This window comes from Synchiropus splendidus, chromosome 8, assembly GCF_027744825.2.
Source record: "Synchiropus splendidus isolate RoL2022-P1 chromosome 8, RoL_Sspl_1.0, whole genome shotgun sequence".
NCBI classification, from domain to species: Eukaryota; Metazoa; Chordata; class Actinopteri; order Syngnathiformes; family Callionymidae; genus Synchiropus; species Synchiropus splendidus.
In genome coordinates, this window is record NC_071341.1 from 16,092,540 (window position 1) to 16,111,205 (window position 18,666).

At 47.7% G+C, this 18,666-nt stretch overlaps 3 protein-coding genes across 13 annotated transcripts in view; all 3 read right to left on the reverse strand.

The window, feature by feature from the left end:
- Window positions 1-298: 298 nt before the first annotated feature.
- On the reverse strand, window positions 299-1,394 carry LOC128763747 (galectin-4-like). The gene is made up of 6 exons (XM_053872891.1): window positions 1,184-1,394; window positions 1,087-1,113; window positions 984-1,013; window positions 802-890; window positions 565-730; window positions 299-498 (listed from the first exon to the last, which is right to left on the reverse strand). The coding sequence occupies exons 1-6, from the start codon at window positions 1,268-1,270 to the stop codon at window positions 352-354; spliced, it is 546 nt and encodes a 181-aa protein (XP_053728866.1). The 5' UTR covers window positions 1,271-1,394; the 3' UTR covers window positions 299-351.
- Window positions 1,395-2,365: 971 nt separating this feature from the next.
- LOC128763746 (galectin-4-like) lies at window positions 2,366-7,058 on the reverse strand. 4 transcript variants are annotated; one of them, XM_053872886.1, is made up of 16 exons: window positions 6,913-7,058; window positions 6,672-6,760; window positions 5,813-6,017; window positions 5,641-5,754; window positions 5,498-5,533; window positions 5,397-5,423; window positions 5,294-5,329; window positions 4,967-4,993; window positions 4,840-4,875; window positions 3,817-3,843; window positions 3,627-3,665; window positions 3,530-3,556; window positions 3,427-3,456; window positions 3,108-3,196; window positions 2,871-3,036; window positions 2,366-2,804 (listed from the first exon to the last, which is right to left on the reverse strand). In XM_053872886.1, exons 1-16 carry the CDS (start codon window positions 6,952-6,954, stop codon window positions 2,658-2,660), a joined length of 1,137 nt encoding a protein of 378 aa, XP_053728861.1. In that variant the 5' UTR covers window positions 6,955-7,058; the 3' UTR covers window positions 2,366-2,657. The 4 variants fall into 4 exon arrangements, with proteins under 4 accessions (XP_053728861.1, XP_053728862.1, XP_053728864.1 ...); XM_053872887.1 differs by lacking the exon at window positions 3,817-3,843; XM_053872889.1 differs by lacking the exons at window positions 3,817-3,843; window positions 5,294-5,329; window positions 5,397-5,423; window positions 5,498-5,533.
- An 895-nt stretch (window positions 7,059-7,953) lies between these two features.
- Window positions 7,954-18,666, reverse strand: part of LOC128764251 (ryanodine receptor 1-like) — a 58,820-nt gene continuing 48,107 nt past the window's right edge. For 4 of the 8 annotated variants that reach the window (XM_053873864.1, XM_053873863.1, XM_053873861.1 and 1 more), the window contains 22 exons: window positions 18,359-18,447; window positions 18,148-18,276; window positions 17,891-17,995; window positions 16,803-16,829; window positions 15,519-15,548; window positions 15,317-15,398; window positions 13,830-15,139; window positions 13,625-13,716; window positions 13,371-13,545; window positions 13,182-13,268; window positions 12,862-13,116; window positions 12,671-12,801; window positions 12,552-12,594; window positions 12,360-12,493; window positions 12,237-12,297; window positions 12,021-12,167; window positions 11,167-11,301; window positions 10,873-11,029; window positions 10,626-10,690; window positions 10,450-10,550; window positions 9,701-9,752; window positions 7,954-9,630 (listed from right to left, as the gene is read on the reverse strand). In XM_053873864.1, the coding sequence (XP_053729839.1) occupies window positions 9,535-9,630; window positions 9,701-9,752; window positions 10,450-10,550; window positions 10,626-10,690; window positions 10,873-11,029; window positions 11,167-11,301; window positions 12,021-12,167; window positions 12,237-12,297; window positions 12,360-12,493; window positions 12,552-12,594; window positions 12,671-12,801; window positions 12,862-13,116; window positions 13,182-13,268; window positions 13,371-13,545; window positions 13,625-13,716; window positions 13,830-15,139; window positions 15,317-15,398; window positions 15,519-15,548; window positions 16,803-16,829; window positions 17,891-17,995; window positions 18,148-18,276; window positions 18,359-18,447 (3,503 nt within the window). In that variant the 3' untranslated portion in view covers window positions 7,954-9,534. The remainder of the gene's footprint in view (window positions 9,631-9,700; window positions 9,753-10,449; window positions 10,551-10,625; window positions 10,691-10,872; window positions 11,030-11,166; window positions 11,302-12,020; window positions 12,168-12,236; window positions 12,298-12,359; window positions 12,494-12,551; window positions 12,595-12,670; window positions 12,802-12,861; window positions 13,117-13,181; window positions 13,269-13,370; window positions 13,546-13,624; window positions 13,717-13,829; window positions 15,140-15,316; window positions 15,399-15,518; window positions 15,549-16,802; window positions 16,830-17,890; window positions 17,996-18,147; window positions 18,277-18,358; window positions 18,448-18,666) is intronic. The other 4 variants (XM_053873867.1, XM_053873862.1, XM_053873866.1 and 1 more) reach the window with 2 other exon arrangements.

Sequence of the window (18,666 nt, forward strand, 5' to 3'; positions counted from 1 at the left end):
TGTCGAGTCGATAGCCAGACCTTTTGCCCAGGTTGGGAGTGTGGAGCGGGAACTGGACTGAGGGTTTACGGCTTCAAACTCCAGGGATGGAAACTGCGAAGGCTGATCTCCATAAGCCAACATGAAGGGAGACAATCCAGTGGCAGATGATGTTAAAGAATTGTGAGCGTATTCTACTGAGGATGCAGCGTGAGTCCCCTGGTGGGACGGAGGAGTCCTGACATAGGAGAGAAGATCAACCTTGGGTTTGGTTTGACAGGCTGTTTTGTATCAGAAATAAAAGCTGACTTGTGTTTATGACCACTTTTATTGGTTCTGTATCTGGGGACATGTTCTCCTCGCGAAGCCTCTTCAGAAGTGCACGTACGAGATCTGCACGTCGCCGTTGATGTCCAGCTGGTCGACCTCAGCCAGGGAGTGGACGCGGTGGAAGTAGTCGCACAAGTGCTGCCCGTTCACGTAGACCTTGAACCTCCTGTCCCCACTGCGGATGGACATCTGAGCACCGGGAGTCAGAGGTCAGGCTGCAGCACCGAGACAAGGTGAGGAACGGAGATCACTTACGTCAAAGTACTGTCCCGGGGCGAAGGGGTTGGTGGAGAGCTCGCGCTCCTCCCTCCCCCAGCTGCCGTGCAGTCGGCTGTTCCTCACGACTGCGCCTTCCTGGAATCTCGGGTTCAGGTGGAACGCGATGTCACGGCTGTGACTCATCACCAGGTCGAAGCTCAGTCTGAGAGGACAGTGGACATGTCAGAGAGGAGAGGAAATCAGAGCTAGATACGCCAGGGGTCGTGATCTCACCGGTTAGCATGGTGCGGCACCATTCCACGGATGATGAGCGTTCTCTTCGGGAACATCCCACCGGCGATCCGGGTGGAGAACGGAACTGGCTGGAAGAAGGTAGAGAGATGCTGTCAACACTGGTGACTCACACCAAAGGAAAGAAACATCTTCTGAGTAGATGGTTTCCTAAGTGCGCTCACCAGGCTGTGGATCGGCTGGCCCAACATGCTCTGGAAGACAACAAGCGCAGGAAGTTGGAGCGGAACTTTAGTGACACCTTCAAAGTCAAAGCAGGAAACTTACCGGCAGGTTGGAGCCCGGATAATCGCCCTGAAACAAACAAGTGAGTTAATAATCTGGATTTATAGATGAGACATCAAATGATAGAGATGGCTCGTACCCATGTGTCTCCTGGTCCAGAACCACCTGGATACCCCGGCTGAGAGGGGAAAAAAAAGTAGTAAATCAGGGCGATCCACACATTCATGGTCTGCAAGTGATACTTCAGTGATCGAGCCAGCTGTTGTCAATCCTGCTTAAAAATACTGTTTCAACCCTCTTTATTGACTTTTGTACCCAATAGTCTTTCAACCTAAAAGTAGATTGATGTATTTTGTCACCATCCCAAGCAGCAAATATCAAAGTTATATAAGATAAAAGTCTCCTGTTTCAATGTCTTGTTTGTCCTACCTGAGTTGCCTTTGTGATTCACTGCTAGATACAGGCTGTTTTCTCCATCCCGGTCCTCTGGAGTCACGTGGAGTTCACCAACTGAAGAATAGTTCATCGAGAACAGAATAGGACAGAATGTCTGTCACGTGACGTCTGAACTTGTGTTTTACCTCCTTTAAAGATCAGTGCTACATCCATCCAAACAGCCCGAGCAGCTACCTTCAGCTTCCAAAGCCAAACTTCCACCAGGTCAGTTCAACATGACTCAGTGACTTGGCAATGGCCTTTCCATCCTGTGGTTGGTTTTTGCAGTGTGACTTTGGTTCTCTCGGATGGAGGCTCATGTGTCGCTCTCTAACCTGTGACTTGTATCATACCAAAGGGGCAGAACCCAGCATTGTCTGCCGGTTACGCCGAGAATCCTCCCTTTCCAGCAAATCTGCAGGTAAATCTTGAAATATATTCTTTTAGAAACAAAGACAGCCAGGACCCTTCTATTGTTGTTGGTGACTGAGTGAACAATCATACTACAACAACCACTACCACAGCACTCTCTCTGCAGACGACCAGTCATGTTATTCCAAAGGCAGCTGGGTGGTAGAAGCCCTCGGACCGTCAGCTTGAACATCATGTACAAGTCACATAGACTGACTGGTCTGACTCCATCATGCCAATGACCAAAGTTGAAACTCAGTCCAGGTCATGTACAGAAGAGTGTACATTTATTCAAGAGTTTGAGCTTCCACTTTGTCTGTTTGGGTGAAAACATTGGTTTGTTCCGTCTGCTCACAGCAGCCTTCCACAATATCTGATCCAAGGTTGGAGGTCAGCTGGGGGAAACATTGTATTAAAAACCACTTTCTGACTCAGAGGATGTGTCCTATAAATAAAAAATGGTCTGCATTTTTATTCACCTGTAAAACAATAAAATATGCTTTTGTTTTTCTGTGAGATTCTGTGACAGAATTTCTCATTTCCCTGTTTTGGATTCAGGGAGTTTATCTGATCGTGTTGTGAGCGTATTCTACTGAGGATGCAGCGTGAGTCTCCTGGTGGGACAGAAGAGTCCTGACATAGGAGAGAAGATCAACCTTGGGTTTGGTTTGACAGGCTGTTTTGTATCAGAAATAAAAGCTGACTTGTGTTTATGACCACTTTTATTGGTTCTGTATCTGGGGACGTGTTCTCCTCGCGAAGCCTCTTCAGAAGTGCACGTACGAGATCTGCACGTCGCCGTTGATGTCCAGCTGGTCGACCTCAGCCAGGGAGTGGACGCGGTGGAAGTAGTCGCACAAGTGCTGCCCGTTCACGTAGACCTTGAACCTCCTGTCCCCACTGCGGATGGACATCTGAGCACCGGGATTCAGAGGTCAGGCTGCAGCACCGAGACAAGGTGAGGAACGGAGATCACTTACGTCAAAGTACTGTCCTGGGGCGAAGGGGTTGGTGGAGAGCTCGCGCTCCTCCCTCCCCCAGCTGCCGTGCAGCCGGCTGTTCCTCACGACTGCGCCTTCCTGGAATCTCGGGTTCAGGTGGAACGCGATGTCACGGCTGTGACTCATCACCAGGTCGAAGCTCAGTCTGAGAGGACAGTGGACATGTCAGAGAGGAGAGGAAATCAGAGCTAGATACGCCAGGGATCGTGATCTCACCGGTTAGCATGGTGCGGCACCATTCCACGGATGATGAGCGTTCTCTTTGGGAACATCCCGCCGGCGATCCGGGTGGAGAACGGAACTGGCTGGAAGAAGGTAGAGAGATGCTGTCAACACTGGTGACTCACACCAAAGGAAAGAAACATCTTCCGAGTAGATGGTTTCTCAAGTGCGCCCCCTGGTGGCTAATTTAATTGTTAAAACATTTTTGAAATTTCAGGAGTTTACAGTTTTGGACACTACAAGTTACGTCCGATGGAGAATCTAGTGTCTGCACACTACTGCACTTCCCTGCCACTACAGGGCGCTGACTCACCGGGCTGTGGATCGGCTGGCCCGACATGCTCTGGAAGACAACAAGCGCAGGAAGTTGGAGCGGAACTTTAGTGACGCCTTCAAAGTCAAAGCAGGAAACTTACCGGCAGGTTGGAGCCCGGATAATCGCCCTGAAACAAACAAGTGAGTTAATAATCTGGATTTACAGATGAGACATCAAATGATAGAGATGGCCCGTACCCACGTGTCTCCTGGTCCAGAACCACCTGGATACCCCGGCTGAGAGGGGAAAAAATCAGTGTATATAAGTCGATAAGGTCGGTGAACAACCAACCAGACACTGCAGAGGTACATCACAGCAGTATTTTCAGGGAGTTGACCGTTATTTTATACACAAATACCATAAAGTTTGGTTCAGAAATCCACCTACCGGGCTCAGTCCTCCGGGGTAACCGGGCTGCACCACAGTCATGGGACAATATTTAGAGAAATCTGTTGTTATTGAGGTCATTTTGAGGAGAAATCAAGAGTTGGAAGTTGAGTGGTACCTCGGTTTTCGTATGTCCCGGACTTCGGACAAAAATGTCTAGATTTTTTTGCTACCGATTTCGAACGTAAATCCAGAACTCGAACGCCCCCGAAAAAAGCCAGAAAAAAAACACAACGTGCGCGGACCGATCAGCTGACCCACGACGTGCTTTGTTATTGTGTATAACGCAGCCTCTGTATGCAGACGTGTCCCGTTAGCTACATTTACTGACTGTTTTTTCTTCATATTGAGGTGTAAAACCTTTCCTCCACACTGGACCGTGGTAGAGTGTCACAGGGGAGGTGCTCGCTCTCCACACCTCCGAGGCTGGAGCTCACACTCCAGGGTTTGATGTCCTGTTGTGGGCTGGAGCTGGGACAGGGATGAGGCGAGTCTGGGACAGAGCGTGACTTGGTTTATGACTTTGTCACAGCCAAACTGCACAGAAGCGCACATTCAGAGCTGGACACGCACCGGACACCTCTTCACTTCTGGAGAGACGTCACTCACTCGGCAACCCCTCCCACATGCAGCGGCCACACACATAGAGGAACAGCGCACCTGCAGCAGACACTCTACATTCACTCCTACAAAAGACTATTTTAAAGCTTGGAACGCATTATTTCTTTTTCCATTCATTGTAATGGGAAAAATCGATTCCGATTTCGAACAAATCTCTTCTCAAACGGCCGTCTGGAACGGATTGTGGTCGAGAACCGAGGTACCACTGGACTTGATTTTCTTGAATCAGCGGTGCATGTATGGGTTTATAATAGGATTCATTCATCAATTACGTCATGGATTATGTTCGAAGGTAAACACAGGAAAAATTAATTTAACTGACTGAGATATGAATCAGGGAAGGCAAGAGTCAGTCAAGTGATTGAGCAAATTGATTGACTCGAAAGAACATGGCGGACCAACCCTAGCGCCTCCTGCTGGTCCTCCTGGGAACACACCCTGCGGATCAACCAGTTCGTTTGAGTTTACGACGTTTAAAAAACAAACACACGAATAATCATGTGGACGCTACGATAAAAAAAAAACATACCGGGCCCATTCCTCCAGGGTAAAAGCCCTAAAACAGTGAGAGAAATGAAACAATGAAATGAATGTTTGAATCGAGGAACAACTCACAGCGCCCCCTACTGGTCTTCACAAGTAGGTTTCATTGTACGTCATTGGTCAAGACATAAATTGGTTTTGTTTCTTAAATCATATTCATGCGTCGATTGGAGAATAAGATGTATTGATGAAATCATTGGTTTGAACTAAACACTAAAGAAAGAAAACGTAGTCATTCACTCCTCGGCAGAGACAAGAGTTTAGAAGCAGAGGATTCGGTGATAAACTCAGAAATAAAACAAGGGAAACTAACCCCAGCGCCCCCTGCTGGTCCTGCAGGGAATCCACCCTGTGGTTGGAAGTTGTGTAAAAGTTAATGGTGTTTAAAGGTAAAGCAGGGTGTAGGCAGAACATACCGGTCCCAGTCCTCCAGGGAACCCGCCCTAAAACAACCGTCAAATGAAACTTTTGTAAATAAAGTTTGGATTGAATCAAGGAAGAAAGGACCAACACGAACCCCAGCGCCTCCTGCTGGCCCTCCTGGGAATCCTCCCTATGATGAAAGACTTTTTTTAAAAAATAGATGCCTGTTCGTGGCTCTACTCTGAGTCTCTGACATGTTTGGATGCACCACCAGACAGACCGTGGCTCCTCACTCACCCCAAGCACGTTGATGGTCTCCACGGAAACGTCTCCGCTGATGTGCATGGCTCGCACGCTGCTCACGGGAACACGGTGCTTGAAGTCGTGGAAGTGTTTCCCGTTCACCTTGATCTGCAGAGAGGCTCCGAATCAGGGTCCGGGTCACGGGGTCAGCTCCTCTGGGTCTCACCTGGAACTCGTCGGGCTCCACGTGGATGGTCAGCTCAAACTTTTCCCCCTTGCTGAAGGGCATTTTACGGATCTTGTCCTCGGACTGCCAGGACCCGTCGGTGCGGCTGTTGAAGACCACCTTGTCCCAGCCATCGAAGCGAGGGTTGATGTGCAGAGCCACGTCGCTGCTCTCAGACTCTCCGCACAGCAGGTTAACGAAGAACCTGCAGAAACCAGCGTGGAATCAGAAGAAGCAGGCATCCAGACAGCGGAAGTGTTTGCTCCGCAGGCTGTGTTTGGACAGAGGGAGGACTGCAGATTGAGCCGACTCATCAGGAACAATGTGGGCAAACAGGAGAGGCCAGGCTGGAAACTAGACATCACACATGAACACACAGCTAGTGAGGAGGATGACTGCGCACTTCACAGCATGACCTTTGACCTGCCCTGGCAGAAAATATAAGCTACATTCCGGTTACCTCAGATGTGGAACTGGGAATGACGTCACAGCCGAGTTCAGTATTGAAGTCGGAAAAAAATATAGTGACATCTCACGAGGGAATCGACCAGGTACAGGATAGACACACCGCATTGAGAGGATAATTTTCAAGTCAAAACTTCTTGTCTATGTTCAGGGAAGCCATCTTGGACTGCATACTCGGGAGGATTCTCCCTCTTTACAACTTGGAAATCCTGTATCATGTGATGCCACCGGGGGGCGTAACTAGGAATTTGCCAGTATGCGCAACAAAGCGACAAGATGGAATCCTCCTATGTTCACTCTGATTTCCTCCCATGGGGCAAACTCATACACACGCTGACTCTACACAGTCTGTCAGTGAGTGTGACTCTATCTTTCATTTGGACAAACGGATCACCTGGTGATGTCCTCGGGTGTGGCTCCCTGGATGTAGATGGTCATCTTCTCTCTCAGGCCTCCATGAATGGAGCCGAGGTAAGGGATGGCCTGAGGAGAGAGGGACGTTTAGCTTCTTCCAGTCATGCAGAGGAACGTTCCTCTGATGAAGCAGAAGACCAGGAGATGACGGAGGAGCAGTCCAGCACAGCATGAAGTGTCCGCTTCCAGAGGCGTAGCACCCGGTGTGGCTCGAGACTCACCGGACGGTAGACGGGCTGGTAGCCGGGTGGAGACACAAACATGGCTGCAGTCACTCAGAGACGCTTGGACGTCTGCAGAGCAGCGCTTTTATACTCGAGACCAAACCGGAGTTCAAACCCATCGGGGGAGTGGTGTTGTGTATGTGTGTGTGCATGGGTGTGTTTGTGTGTCGGTGGGCGTGGATGTGTGTGTGTTTACTCACGTGTGTGGATCAGAACATGGAACTGTTGCGACATGTGAGACACTTCAGGAATGTTGAACAAACAAACTCTCCGAGGGTCTGAGTGATTGTTGGTCAGATTGTGGGTGACAATGCTGACAAGTCCAGATCTGCTGCGGCTGCAGCTCACTCAGCCATTCAGTGCATGACATTCCTGTGAGGCAGAGCAACCGGTTCGTTGGCTGGAGGCTCCAGCAGGATTATGACTCACCATTCCATTGACAAATAAAAAAAATCCAAATACGGAGAGTCCTAACAGAAACATTGAGCTGGAGGGGAAATACTTCATGTCTACTAGGTGTGGCTCACAGAACACTTCACAGCCAAAGGTTTGCCACTTGACTGAATATCAAGCAGAGCAGACACTGATTCACTAGTTGGAAATGAAAGTGGAAAAATAAATGGAAACAAGTAAATAATAAATAAATGTCTCCAATTTGAATTCAGTTTATTTTCCCATATTTTTCCCCCCATCCAATAAAAACATTGCATTAATAGATGACAATATGTCTAATCATATCCCAACACTGTAATGCCATTCCATAATAAAATACTTATTTTTTATTGTATTAAAATATGAAAAATAAAATAATTATGGACCCCAAAAAATATGAGATCACGATGTTTTCTATTTTCATGCAATTTGACAGCATGAAATACAGCATGAAATAAAAAAAGCCAGGGTTAATTTATATTTACAGTCAAACTGATGACATTTTTTTAATTTTTACTTTTGAAAAAAATTATGTGGTAGTTGTCAGAAACTCTGCTCCATTTCCATTTCAGAGATTTTTTTTTACTCCGACCCCAGGGTCGGCACTCACCAGGTCTGTCACCTGACGTCGGCATCACAGGCTCAGCAGCGTGATGCATTCAAAGGCAGTGGGATTTATATATGACTCAGTGTCGCCAGCTCAGTGAGAGACTTGAGAAAAAGAAGACGGCGGGAGAAGTTGTCCTTAAAATAATCTCTTTATTCAGGATTGAAACAGAGGACGTCGGTCAGGCAGACAGCGATGATCTCTGCTCAGCTCCGTTCACAGAAAACAACACGCAAGTCACCAGCAAAATAAACAAACCTGCCTCCGACCCGAGACCGAGTCCGAACCAATTCTCCATTAGAAGCGGTCGGACCGCGTAAGGCTCCGGCGGGACGTGGCGTTCAAGTGTGACAGCTTGGTGGACGGCTCATTAAAGCTCTAAATAAAAATAAATATATGCATCTATGGTGATTCAATACATCTCTGCTTCAGGGTCTCCGACAGTTGTGTGTCAACTACATTCATCATGTGTCTCAAAGCACGAGGCGTCTCTGGATGGCGAGAAAACAGTCGTCGGGTAGTCAAGCTAGAGGAGGACGTGAGCTCCGAGGAGCCCGCGGGTCAACGTGGTGTAAGACTTGGGAGTGCAAAACTGGATGTCCATTGCCCTGGGGTCTCGACAAACAAGTGCCGGGACTCGGGCGATACCAGTCACAGCATCGCCAAACGCCACAACACTACAGCGTCAGGGCGCCGGTGAGGTAAACAGTTCTCACCAATTGTCGAACTTCAGTTTCTGTGTTTGCCTTTGTTTCCCTCTGCGATATGTTCGGAGGAATCCACACGATCGGACCGCCGCATGAAACGTTCAAAACATGGACGAGGGGAAAACCTGGCTGAGATAAGAACTCTGTGATGGTCGCTTGGGTGATAGGGTTTGTGTTTCACTGTGCGTGTCGAAACGCTGCAGCGCAGCTTCAACGTTAAGGCGATACCAAGCAGCGAGCAGGAAAGATTATCCATAGTAGTTTCACAATCGTTTGTTCAAGTTTTGCCATGAAAATAAGAGAAATGTCGGTCAAGTCTAAGGCAGCGATAAAACACGAGAAAAAAGGTAAAAGCTGAAAACACACTGGACGAGCAGGGACACACTGAGCATGCCCAGTGGCGCCGAGGCGTTAAACGTTGTTAGCATGCCGCTAACAAATGATGATGCTTTAACATAAACACCAGGCACTACTTGTCCACTTCGGGGTTCAGCTCTGCAACAAATGGCGTTAGAGTGGGGATGGCTCGTGCGCATCAACAAGCCGGTTCAGCGGCGGCGCTGTTTGTGTGCCGCTCTCACTGGTAAAGAATTAAGGTCAGGATAAATAGACTGGTGCCGCAAGTAGGACGGCGAGAAAAAGCTTCTCTCCAGTGTGTTTCCAGCAGAAGCAGATGAAGCAGCATTTGATGCGTTCACTGACAGTCTGGAGGGGACAGAGTGATCAGAGGGAGGAGGAGGAGGGGTCAGTCGGTCACAGGAAAGGCCATGAGTCTAAAGCTTTTTGGGAGGAAAGTCGAGGAGCAGAGCTGAGAAAAGTGCAGAAAAGAACAAGCATCTTTCCTTCATCTGGCAGCTCTGTGCTGGCTGGACTTTATCCGAGCTGGTCCTCATACTGTTTCCTGAAACAGTCTCCGGCTGGGAAGAAGTCCCAGCAGCGCTCCTGGTACATCTTCCACACATAGGACTCCTGAAACACAGCAGCAGATGTGAGGAATGTTCCGGCAACCACAGCCGCGAGTCACAGGCGAGTCACAGACCTGGCCGGTGTGTTCCGTCTCGTCTTTATTGATGAGGTACATGAGGAAGAACCTGAAGATGAAAGAAGTGGAGATTACTCAGCGAAAATGACACGGTGGGAACAAGGATCCTGTCGTGACAGAGACAACTGTAAACAACAAAACACATACATATTCCTGCTTTTAAAACTCACCCTGAGGTCAACCAGAGGCAGGCAACAGGAGCATTTAAATAACAATAATAATGCTTCAGTGTGACAAAATCCTCAAAAGAAATACAGTGTTTTGTAGTGTTTTAAACCACCAGGGAAATAACACTGTAAACACTATATCGAACATGAACCGCCACCTTCCTGCTTAGTAAGGAAGTAGAGAAGTAGCAGGCCTGTGAGAACAGGCAGGAATAAACAAAAGAAAACCAATCACAATAACTCTATGTGTCAAAGTGTGACGAGGATAGACTGTTCTCCTGACTCAACAACTTAGAAAGGTGAAGCTATCATGTCAGTTCTGATCCTAGTCCGGTCGGGTTGCCTCTCTGCTCCAAGCGTTTACACGACCGCGACAAACACACCATCCCTGTTTAAACAGCAACTGGACAAACAGCCACTTGTCAGCGACCTCACACCCTCTCCATAAGTGGTTATGCATAACCTCCATTACGTCACACAACAGGACCTGCTGCAGTGGTCACATCTGTCCCAGCAGCGCGGCTGCTTCACCAAAGAAGCCATAAGACGGTTGGTATAAGAACCTTCCCCTGGACTCACATGTAATTCGCCAAGTTGTGTTCCTCTAACGTGTGCGTCTCGAACCCGTGCGGCGTCGTGTCAAAGTAGTCGCTGCCTATTCCGCAGATGAAGCACTTTGTCTGGAGAGAGCGAGATGGCACATTACACACCAGCCAGGAGGGTCCAGCCTCCCACAGCAGGCCTCGCCGACTCACCTCCATGTCCTCGCGGACCTGCTCCTGCTGGTCTCTCAACTCTCCGAAGGCGTCGATGATCAAACCTAGAGGGGACCAAAGTAATGTATTTTGAGGAACAGACAAGTAAATATGTTCAGTTGCCTCCACCCTGCCTGCACTCTCTTCTTCGCCCCATTTCATCTCATTAAGTTCTCCGCATGGTTGAGGCCAAATACTTCCCCCTTCCTTCCCCTCTTACTACAAATCACTCCAGAAACCTTCTCACCCTGGATGATGGCCAGCAGGATGACGATGACGAAGAAGAAGAAGGTGATGTCAAAGACGACGCGGTAGAGCTCGTACTCGTCTCCGGCCGGATCCTCAATCTCGTCTCCGATTCCACCACCGGCGCGCACCCCGACATACATGTGGAACAGGTAACACTGCGGGCAGAGCGCAGGAGGCTGGTTTAATCCTGAAGCAGTGTGGGATCCTCACGTGTGACATGATGAGCTCATGTCCCGCGGAAATTGAGTGGAGGATTATGGTGAAAGCGTCAAGTGAAGGTGCTGATCCTCACCGTCATCATGTCGTCACACTTCATGTCAGGCTCGTCCTCATCCTCGCTCTTGTTGTAGAACTTGCGGAAGAAGTTGAAGGCCACCACGGTGTAGAGGTAGACCACCACAGCCAGGAGCCCCACCGTCATCATCAGCTGCATGACAAACAACATTTCACTCCTTGGATTACTGCACATATATGAGCCACGAGGGAGGGCTTTAGCTTCAACGGAAACAACACTGGATGTTTCACAAACCATCGAAACTGAGATGATGAATTTTACATATCTACAATAACAAATGTTGCTTTCATTCTACAGTTTTTCTGCCAGCTGATGAGTCAGTGTTTTAGCTGCCATGGTAGGACTAGAAACAGTTCTGAATGAACTGAGACTGAGCCAGCGTTGCTTCATGCATGGTTTTGAGAGGCACAGATTGGTGGAAAATCCCTTTCTAACTCAAACGCTCTAAACTCAATTTACGTCACACTCTTTTCATCTTGCTCCCTCTCAATCAACTTGTGGCTGCAGCTGCAGGCCTTTAGTGGGTTTTTACCATCAGGACGGCCATGTTTTAATCGCTGCTTTTATTCAAGAGTTACTGAGAAACAGAGAGGAGGAACCTGACAGGGGAGACAAGATCACTTGCAGCATGAGACTCCTCAGTAAAGGATTCAGTCTGTCCTATTTTAGGATCTTGGGATCGTGATCTCTGGGCAGCAAACACATCCAGGTAGAGTCTTGGCCCCGGGACCTGAGGGACACCCTCATGTTCACACACAAAGCCTCCCTGTTTGAGGAGGAAGGAATGTGGCGCTCCCAGGCTGTTGATTAACCTTCACCACTGTGAAGTGGTGCAGCATATCTCAAGAGACCTGTTTGCCGTTGTGAGTCACGGAGGACAGGATGGTGCGCAGCGTCTTCACTCCCATGGCAATGTCCAGGAGGTGAGCAGCAAAGAAGAAGTTGTTGTAGTGGCCCAGCAGAGACATGAGCAGGTACCACACCAGGTAGAGGAAGGTCTGTGACAGAGAGCGGGTTAGCGCCACTAGATCATCGCCAAAACAAGGGCAGAAGCCTCCTGAACTCACGTTGTCGGTGAATACGACTCCAAACTTCCAGATCTGGTACTTGATGTCTATGGACGTGATCCTGCAGGAGAGAAGAAGCGTTGTGGTGAGGGTTGATTCAGAGGTTATGTTCACTGAACGCACCAGCTGAGCATTGACGTGTCGGGTTCCGGCTTCTTCTCATGAGTCATGGCGCTGACGTCCAGAGACGCCAGGTCCATCCCCAGCAGCTCCGCGATCCTCTCCCGCCCATAGATGTCGCCATATTTATCCAGAACCTGCAGAAAAACATGGACTGGTGAGTCCAGCGAACGGTAGAGTCGGCTGGACACTCACCTTTCGTTTCACAAACTTGTCCCAGTAGTTGTTGGGGAATGAGCTGCGTGGAGGAACACACATCTTTGTCTGCAGAATCTTGAACCTTGAAATTTCTGTTTGTGTAGCTGATGACTTACGGGGTGTTGAGCACCAGTCGGTCCCACTGACCCTTGATGTCGTCGTCTTCTGGCTGCTCAGTCACGTAGACGCCGTCAAATTCCAGCTTTCTGGCCAGCTCCTTCTCTCGCTTGAAGATGACTAGAGGAACCTGCAGAAGACAAAGTGGGTCAACTCGCCGAGCCATGTCAGAGGGTTCTGTGAGACCAACCTTCAGGCAGTTGTAGCCAATGATGCAGAGGAAGGAGATGATGGTGTGGACAATGCTGAGGAACGCCAGTGCTGGCTCCATGTAGCCGGTGCTCTCCTCCAGGAAGTAGTACAAGGGGCCTTCTTCATCTTCGTCTTCTCCTCCCTCTTCAAAACCAGAACCTTCCTCTTCAGCACCAGAACCTTCAAACAGACCGGAGCCCTCAAAGAGAGCAGAACCCTCAAAGTCCTCCTCTCCGGGGGGGCTATCGGACACCTGCACAGGTCAAAGGTGAAGTGAGCACTGAAGTCCGTGTGCAACAGCATGGGTGGTGTCCTGACCTTGTAGAAGAGCAGGATGAAGTTGAGGGCAAAGGCGATGAAGAGTGCCAAGAACCGGAGGTTGTAGAAGTTACGAGAAAGATAGTTCTGGAGAGGAAGAGGAAGGTGATGGATGGATAGACTTCTTTTGGATCTTCCATTATTTGGAGTCGACATGCTCCGGTTGGTTCAAAATCATCTTCTGCTCACCATGAACTTGATCCTCTGGACCTCTAGCTCATTCCACAACTCGAAACCTTCTTCAGTTGGCTTTTTCTCCTTCTTAGCCTTTGTCTTCACGGTCTTCTCCTCCACCTCTTGTGGCTCCTCCTCCTTCACTTCAGGCTCAGGCTCAACTTTATCCGGCTTCTCTCCATTTTCAGTGCTGCAAAGATTCAAAGATGTTTGTGTCACAAAGCGATGACAGGACAGCATGATCATCACTCTGGTTATAAGTTACTGACTCTGCTTTCTCCGGCTCAGGAGAGGGTTCTTCTTCTATCTCAACCTTTTCTCCTCCTTCTTCCTCGTCTTGACCTCCGACTGCAGCTGCCAACTGTTGGAAAAAAAAACAGATCAGCCGTGACACAAACCTTTTCATCTTCCTCATTCACCAAATGACGGATGAATGAAGGGTGAACTTGAAATTATGATCTGTGAACATCTCACCAGTTTCCTCTTCAGCAGTGGTGTTCCTTCTGGAGTGGGAGGTTCCTCAGCTGTCGTCTCACCGAAATCTCCGAGTCCCCCCGGAGCATTGAACCCTGGCAGACGACCACCTTCACGCTCCTCCCCGTCCTCCTGTTCCTCCTCACCTCCTCCGACATCCAAGAGATCTGCAGCACCATCTGAGTCCTGAACTTCTCTAGCACCTGGCTCAGGTGGGAGGTCGCCATGCACCTCATCCTGTGTTGGATCTGGCATGCTAGCAAGGAGCTCAGTCACAGTCATCTTCTTGGCGCCCTCCACAAGGCCTCCGCCGAATAGAGCCTTCCATATAAGTGTGAAGAAGCCTTTGCAGATGCTGTAGATGAACATCAGGATGCCCATCAGGATGGTGTAGACAAACGTCACCAGGCCGATAACCATCTCCTTCACCGTCATCTTCCTCAACTTGCGGTAGCGTCTGCGAAGGTTGCGGAAAGTGAACATGTTGAAGAAGTTTACCACGCTGGTTAAGAAGTCGGCAAAAGCTGAGGTGGATTCTGGAGATTCTCCTTCGCCGTTTCCTTCTTCTCCTTCAGCAGAATCGCCCTCATTTCCTGCCCCCTCTTCTTCCTCTTCATCGTCCTCTTCTTCCGCAGCTTCTCCTTCTGGCTCGGAGATAGACGCGGCAATGTTCATCTCAAAGATTGTGTCTTCACAGAAGTTCACAAACAGCTCCATCTTCTCGCTCTCGCCGCCCTCATTGACCACGTCGAATATGAACTGTCGCTTGGACTCTCGGACCTGAGGCATCTCCCACTGGTTTCGGTTGGCCTCGCTGATTTCAAAGTAAATCCGCTCGATCCTGCGGCTGGCCCCCATGATCTCGATGCGACCTAGGAAGGGCCGGAAGTAGTTGAGGACACTCTCAGCCTGCTCCAAGAAGTTCTGCAGGCGAGCGTCGTGAGGAACATGCTCCGACAGGTTGGTCAACAAGACAGCAATGTTGAATCCGATGTCTTTGGCCGGCTCCTGGAAACGATCAGCAAACTCCTCGAAGTTGATCATCTCGTTCTCATCGGCCTCGGAGCAGGAGAGGAGGAACTGGATCTCTGACGGAGAGTACTGCTTCTGGCTATCCATGGCCTTGGAGAAGTCTTTCTTGGAGATGAGCCCTCGAGGGTCAGTCACGTAGTCACGGAAAGCATCAGAGGCCACGATGTCTTTGAGCTTGAGGAACATGTCAAAGAATTTGAGGATCATCTCCACGTTGCTGGACGACTCCACCAACATGTCCACCATCTGTCGGGCGATGGTTCCGTTCACCACGTTGCCTGTGAGGAACAGGAATCGGATCACAAACCTATTGGTGAGATGACACTCACATGGAGCTTGAGCAGCTAGGCTGTAAGGAGGAAAGTCTTCACACTCAAGCTTCATGTAATCTCCTGGAGTGATGCCCTTCTCAACACGACAGATGAGACAGAGATGAGTAGACTGAGATCACATACCCTCCAGCAGAGACAGAAGCATCACCACCATGTCCTTCTGCAGGTCCAACAGCTCCTTCAACAGTCCAATTTGACTGGAGTCCTGAAAACACAGTGCAGACACACGACGACAACAGCAACAGTGATGAATTCGAATCATTCAAGAGATGACCTCTCTCGTACGACTCTGACGCTATAGTTAAAGAGATAGGTGAGAATATACCTCGGCATGGGCTCTGCTCCAAAACAGATCCTGCGTTTGCATTTTCAAATGGAAGACAATTGGACATCACAGAAGTGTACTAGCTGTCTATATAGCAGCGTGTCTAAATGGAAGTTGCCGCCCCTTTGTGGTTATTGACTAGTATTACGAAAACTATTTAAATGATCGTTTTGCTTTCTTGGGAAAAATATCATTTTCTTTTCTTTTCAAAATATCTGGCCCCATAAAATGTATAAAATGCAGTAAAAACATTTTTTTCTTTAAATCACCAATGTGATGAAGAATAAAATAATTCAACAAAACACGTTAAAATGTTCCCACAATTGCAAAATAAAAACAGACTAAGGCTAATTTAAATACATTTTAAACTGCAGTCAGTGACTTATGGCAGCGCTACATGACTGGACCACTGAAATGAACCGTAGCACAATGATGTCTTCAGTGGTTGAGAGTATCACAGTATACTGTATAGAGTGGATGCATCACACATTCACTGCTCATGAGACTGAGTTTGAGACTTTGATGGAGGCACAAATGTGTGACATGAGCCTAAGGGACTCTCTTGAACAGAAAATGTGTCTTTGGTTAATTTCGGTTGAAAAATGTGCCACTTTGCTTCTCCAAATCATGTGACTCTATCCTCAAATGCGGCTTCTAATATTGGGTTGTTTGAGTGGTCGATGTGTATTCAAAACATGAAGGTATCTCACAATACACTTGAGGATGTAGTTACAAACCAGGGATGCACCAAATTGAAAATTTGTGGCTGAAGCCGAATAAAATTTTAAATGCTTGGCCAAATACTGAATCTTCCATGTGGTTTTCACATTTTTTTTTAAATGTTGCATAAATAGTCAAGAACATATTTACATACATATTTGACACATGTTTGTCAAAAGAAAATTAATATTTATTTTTTAAATAATGGGAATAAATATGATCATAATAATAATAAAAAAAAAAACATAGTATAGTTCTCCCATTACATAGTTATGTTTGAGCTGTGAAGGTCTAGGAGTCGATTAATAATCGATTAAACACAACCAGTCGCTGCAGCCCTAAACTGAACATCCTCAAATGTATTGCAGCTTCCTGAGCAGTTGGAGAACATCACAGCTCAGAACTTCCAACTGGAAACAACAGATGTAGCTTAAACTAGGCGGACTACAATTTGACAAAGAAAACTTAAAACTTGTAAACAAAGCTAAATGAGAAAACTTCCTCTGTGACTACAATGATGAGGCACAGCCAGCGTGTGAGTCTAATCGGCGAGACAAAGCTTACGTCACGTTGTCCTGCATCGGGGTGCATCTAACCAGGTAAACAAGTCAACAACATTGTCAGTTCCACGTCCATCTCGATCACACTCTCCCTTACTGTGCCGCTCTCTCTCGCACTCATCCACTCCGCCTCTCTTGACTTGGCACTCACAAATACGGACAAACATCAGGAGTGAAGGATCACAATACAAACATCAGGGGGAAGCACTGAGACGGAAGCCACAGCAGACGCTTTTGAGTCAAATCCAATCGGGTTATTTAAAGCAAACCAAGATCTGACTGGCACAAACACACACACAACAGGTTTGGAGCAAAGAGAGAGAGATTACAGTTGAAAAAGCAGATTAAACAGAAAATTTAGAAACAGTTAAAAGAAAAAGTAAAATTGTTTCTGCCCTATTACCTTGATTTATTTTCATCAGGAAATAAGAATAATAATTACTAACAGAGCGACAAGAGATAACAGATACTTGAATATTATCTCGGGCACGTCTGGTTGGCTGCAGAGGAAGGAAGATCACCCGGAGTGATCGTGTGAACAGATCTTGGCGTAAATACAGACAAAGCATATGTAAGAAGAGCTCAAATTGGTGAGGAACAAAAAAGAGCATCTGAAGAGAGCTGCAAAGTTGAACAGCGCCGGATCCGTTTCAGTCAGAGGGTAAGCTTAAGTCAGTGACGGCTACAGACACCTTTGTTGGCCTGAACTTAAGTGGCCAGTATGGAGGGTGTGGAGGCCTTCACTGACAAGCAAATTTAGTTGTTGAAATGGGTGTAACCAACAGTTTCACCTCTAGATGTTGCTCTTTGTCACCCGATGAAAATAAGAAGGCAACAGGCAGAAAACAGGAGAGAAAGAAAAAGATGGGGGAAAAAAGTTGAGATTTGAAGTTTGATAAATAATAAATGAATACATACTTTACTCTGGAAGAATAATGAAAAAGATGGAATAAACAATTAGCATTTTTGAAGTAAAGAAGTAAAATATAAATACTGTCTGCACAAAGCGAACAGTAACACAAAACTTCTTACAGTTCAGTTCTTCTGAAATTACAGTTCTAGGGTGAAACTGTTTCAAAGGCAGCTTCTCACCTGGGCTAGTTTCATCATCATGTGAGCAAAGACGTGCAGGAAGCCCACGACGGCGTCCCACAACCTGCTGTGAGCCAGAGACTGCTGGTTACCGGTACATGGCCCCTAGTGGACACAACATGTCAAAGAAGCGTCTGTGATTAGTTTGTTTTTCCTGGCAATACAGTGCAACGTTGATCTGACATAACTCTTTAGGCTGGTTTGATGGTAGTTAGTAGCAGCTAGTTTCTCCTACCAGCATCTACTGTGTGACTCACCTGGATATACTCAGTCAAGCTGTTGAAGACTTGCTTCGCCACAGTCATAGCTTTGGAGAAATTCCTCTTGCCGGGCTCATCGATGATGTCCTTCCCTGAGTAGTACCAGTAGAAGTCACTGATGGACTCCTGAACAAGCAACAAAGTCAGTCTTGGTTTTATTCTTCGGCTCTGAGGTGGACAGAAGGCTTGTGTGGAGCGCTGTGAAGACCTGCAGTCGCAGCAGGTAGTCCACAGTGCAGATGATGATGTTGATGGTGGTGGTGCTGCCCGTCTGAGTTCTCAGGTAGTTCTGGAAGTCTGGAAAAGAGAGAGAGGAGTTTAGTGAAACACAAGACTGGCGTCGATGGGTGAGAGAGAGGACCACCGTAGCTTCTTCCAGAGAAGTTGTTTTTATATTAATTATCGATTAACAGATTAGAATTGACTGTGTAATCTCAAATTTGTAAAATAAAGACATGGAATTAAAAAAAAGAGACACAATCTCGTGAGTCAGTTCACCTTCAGCACCCACTTCAT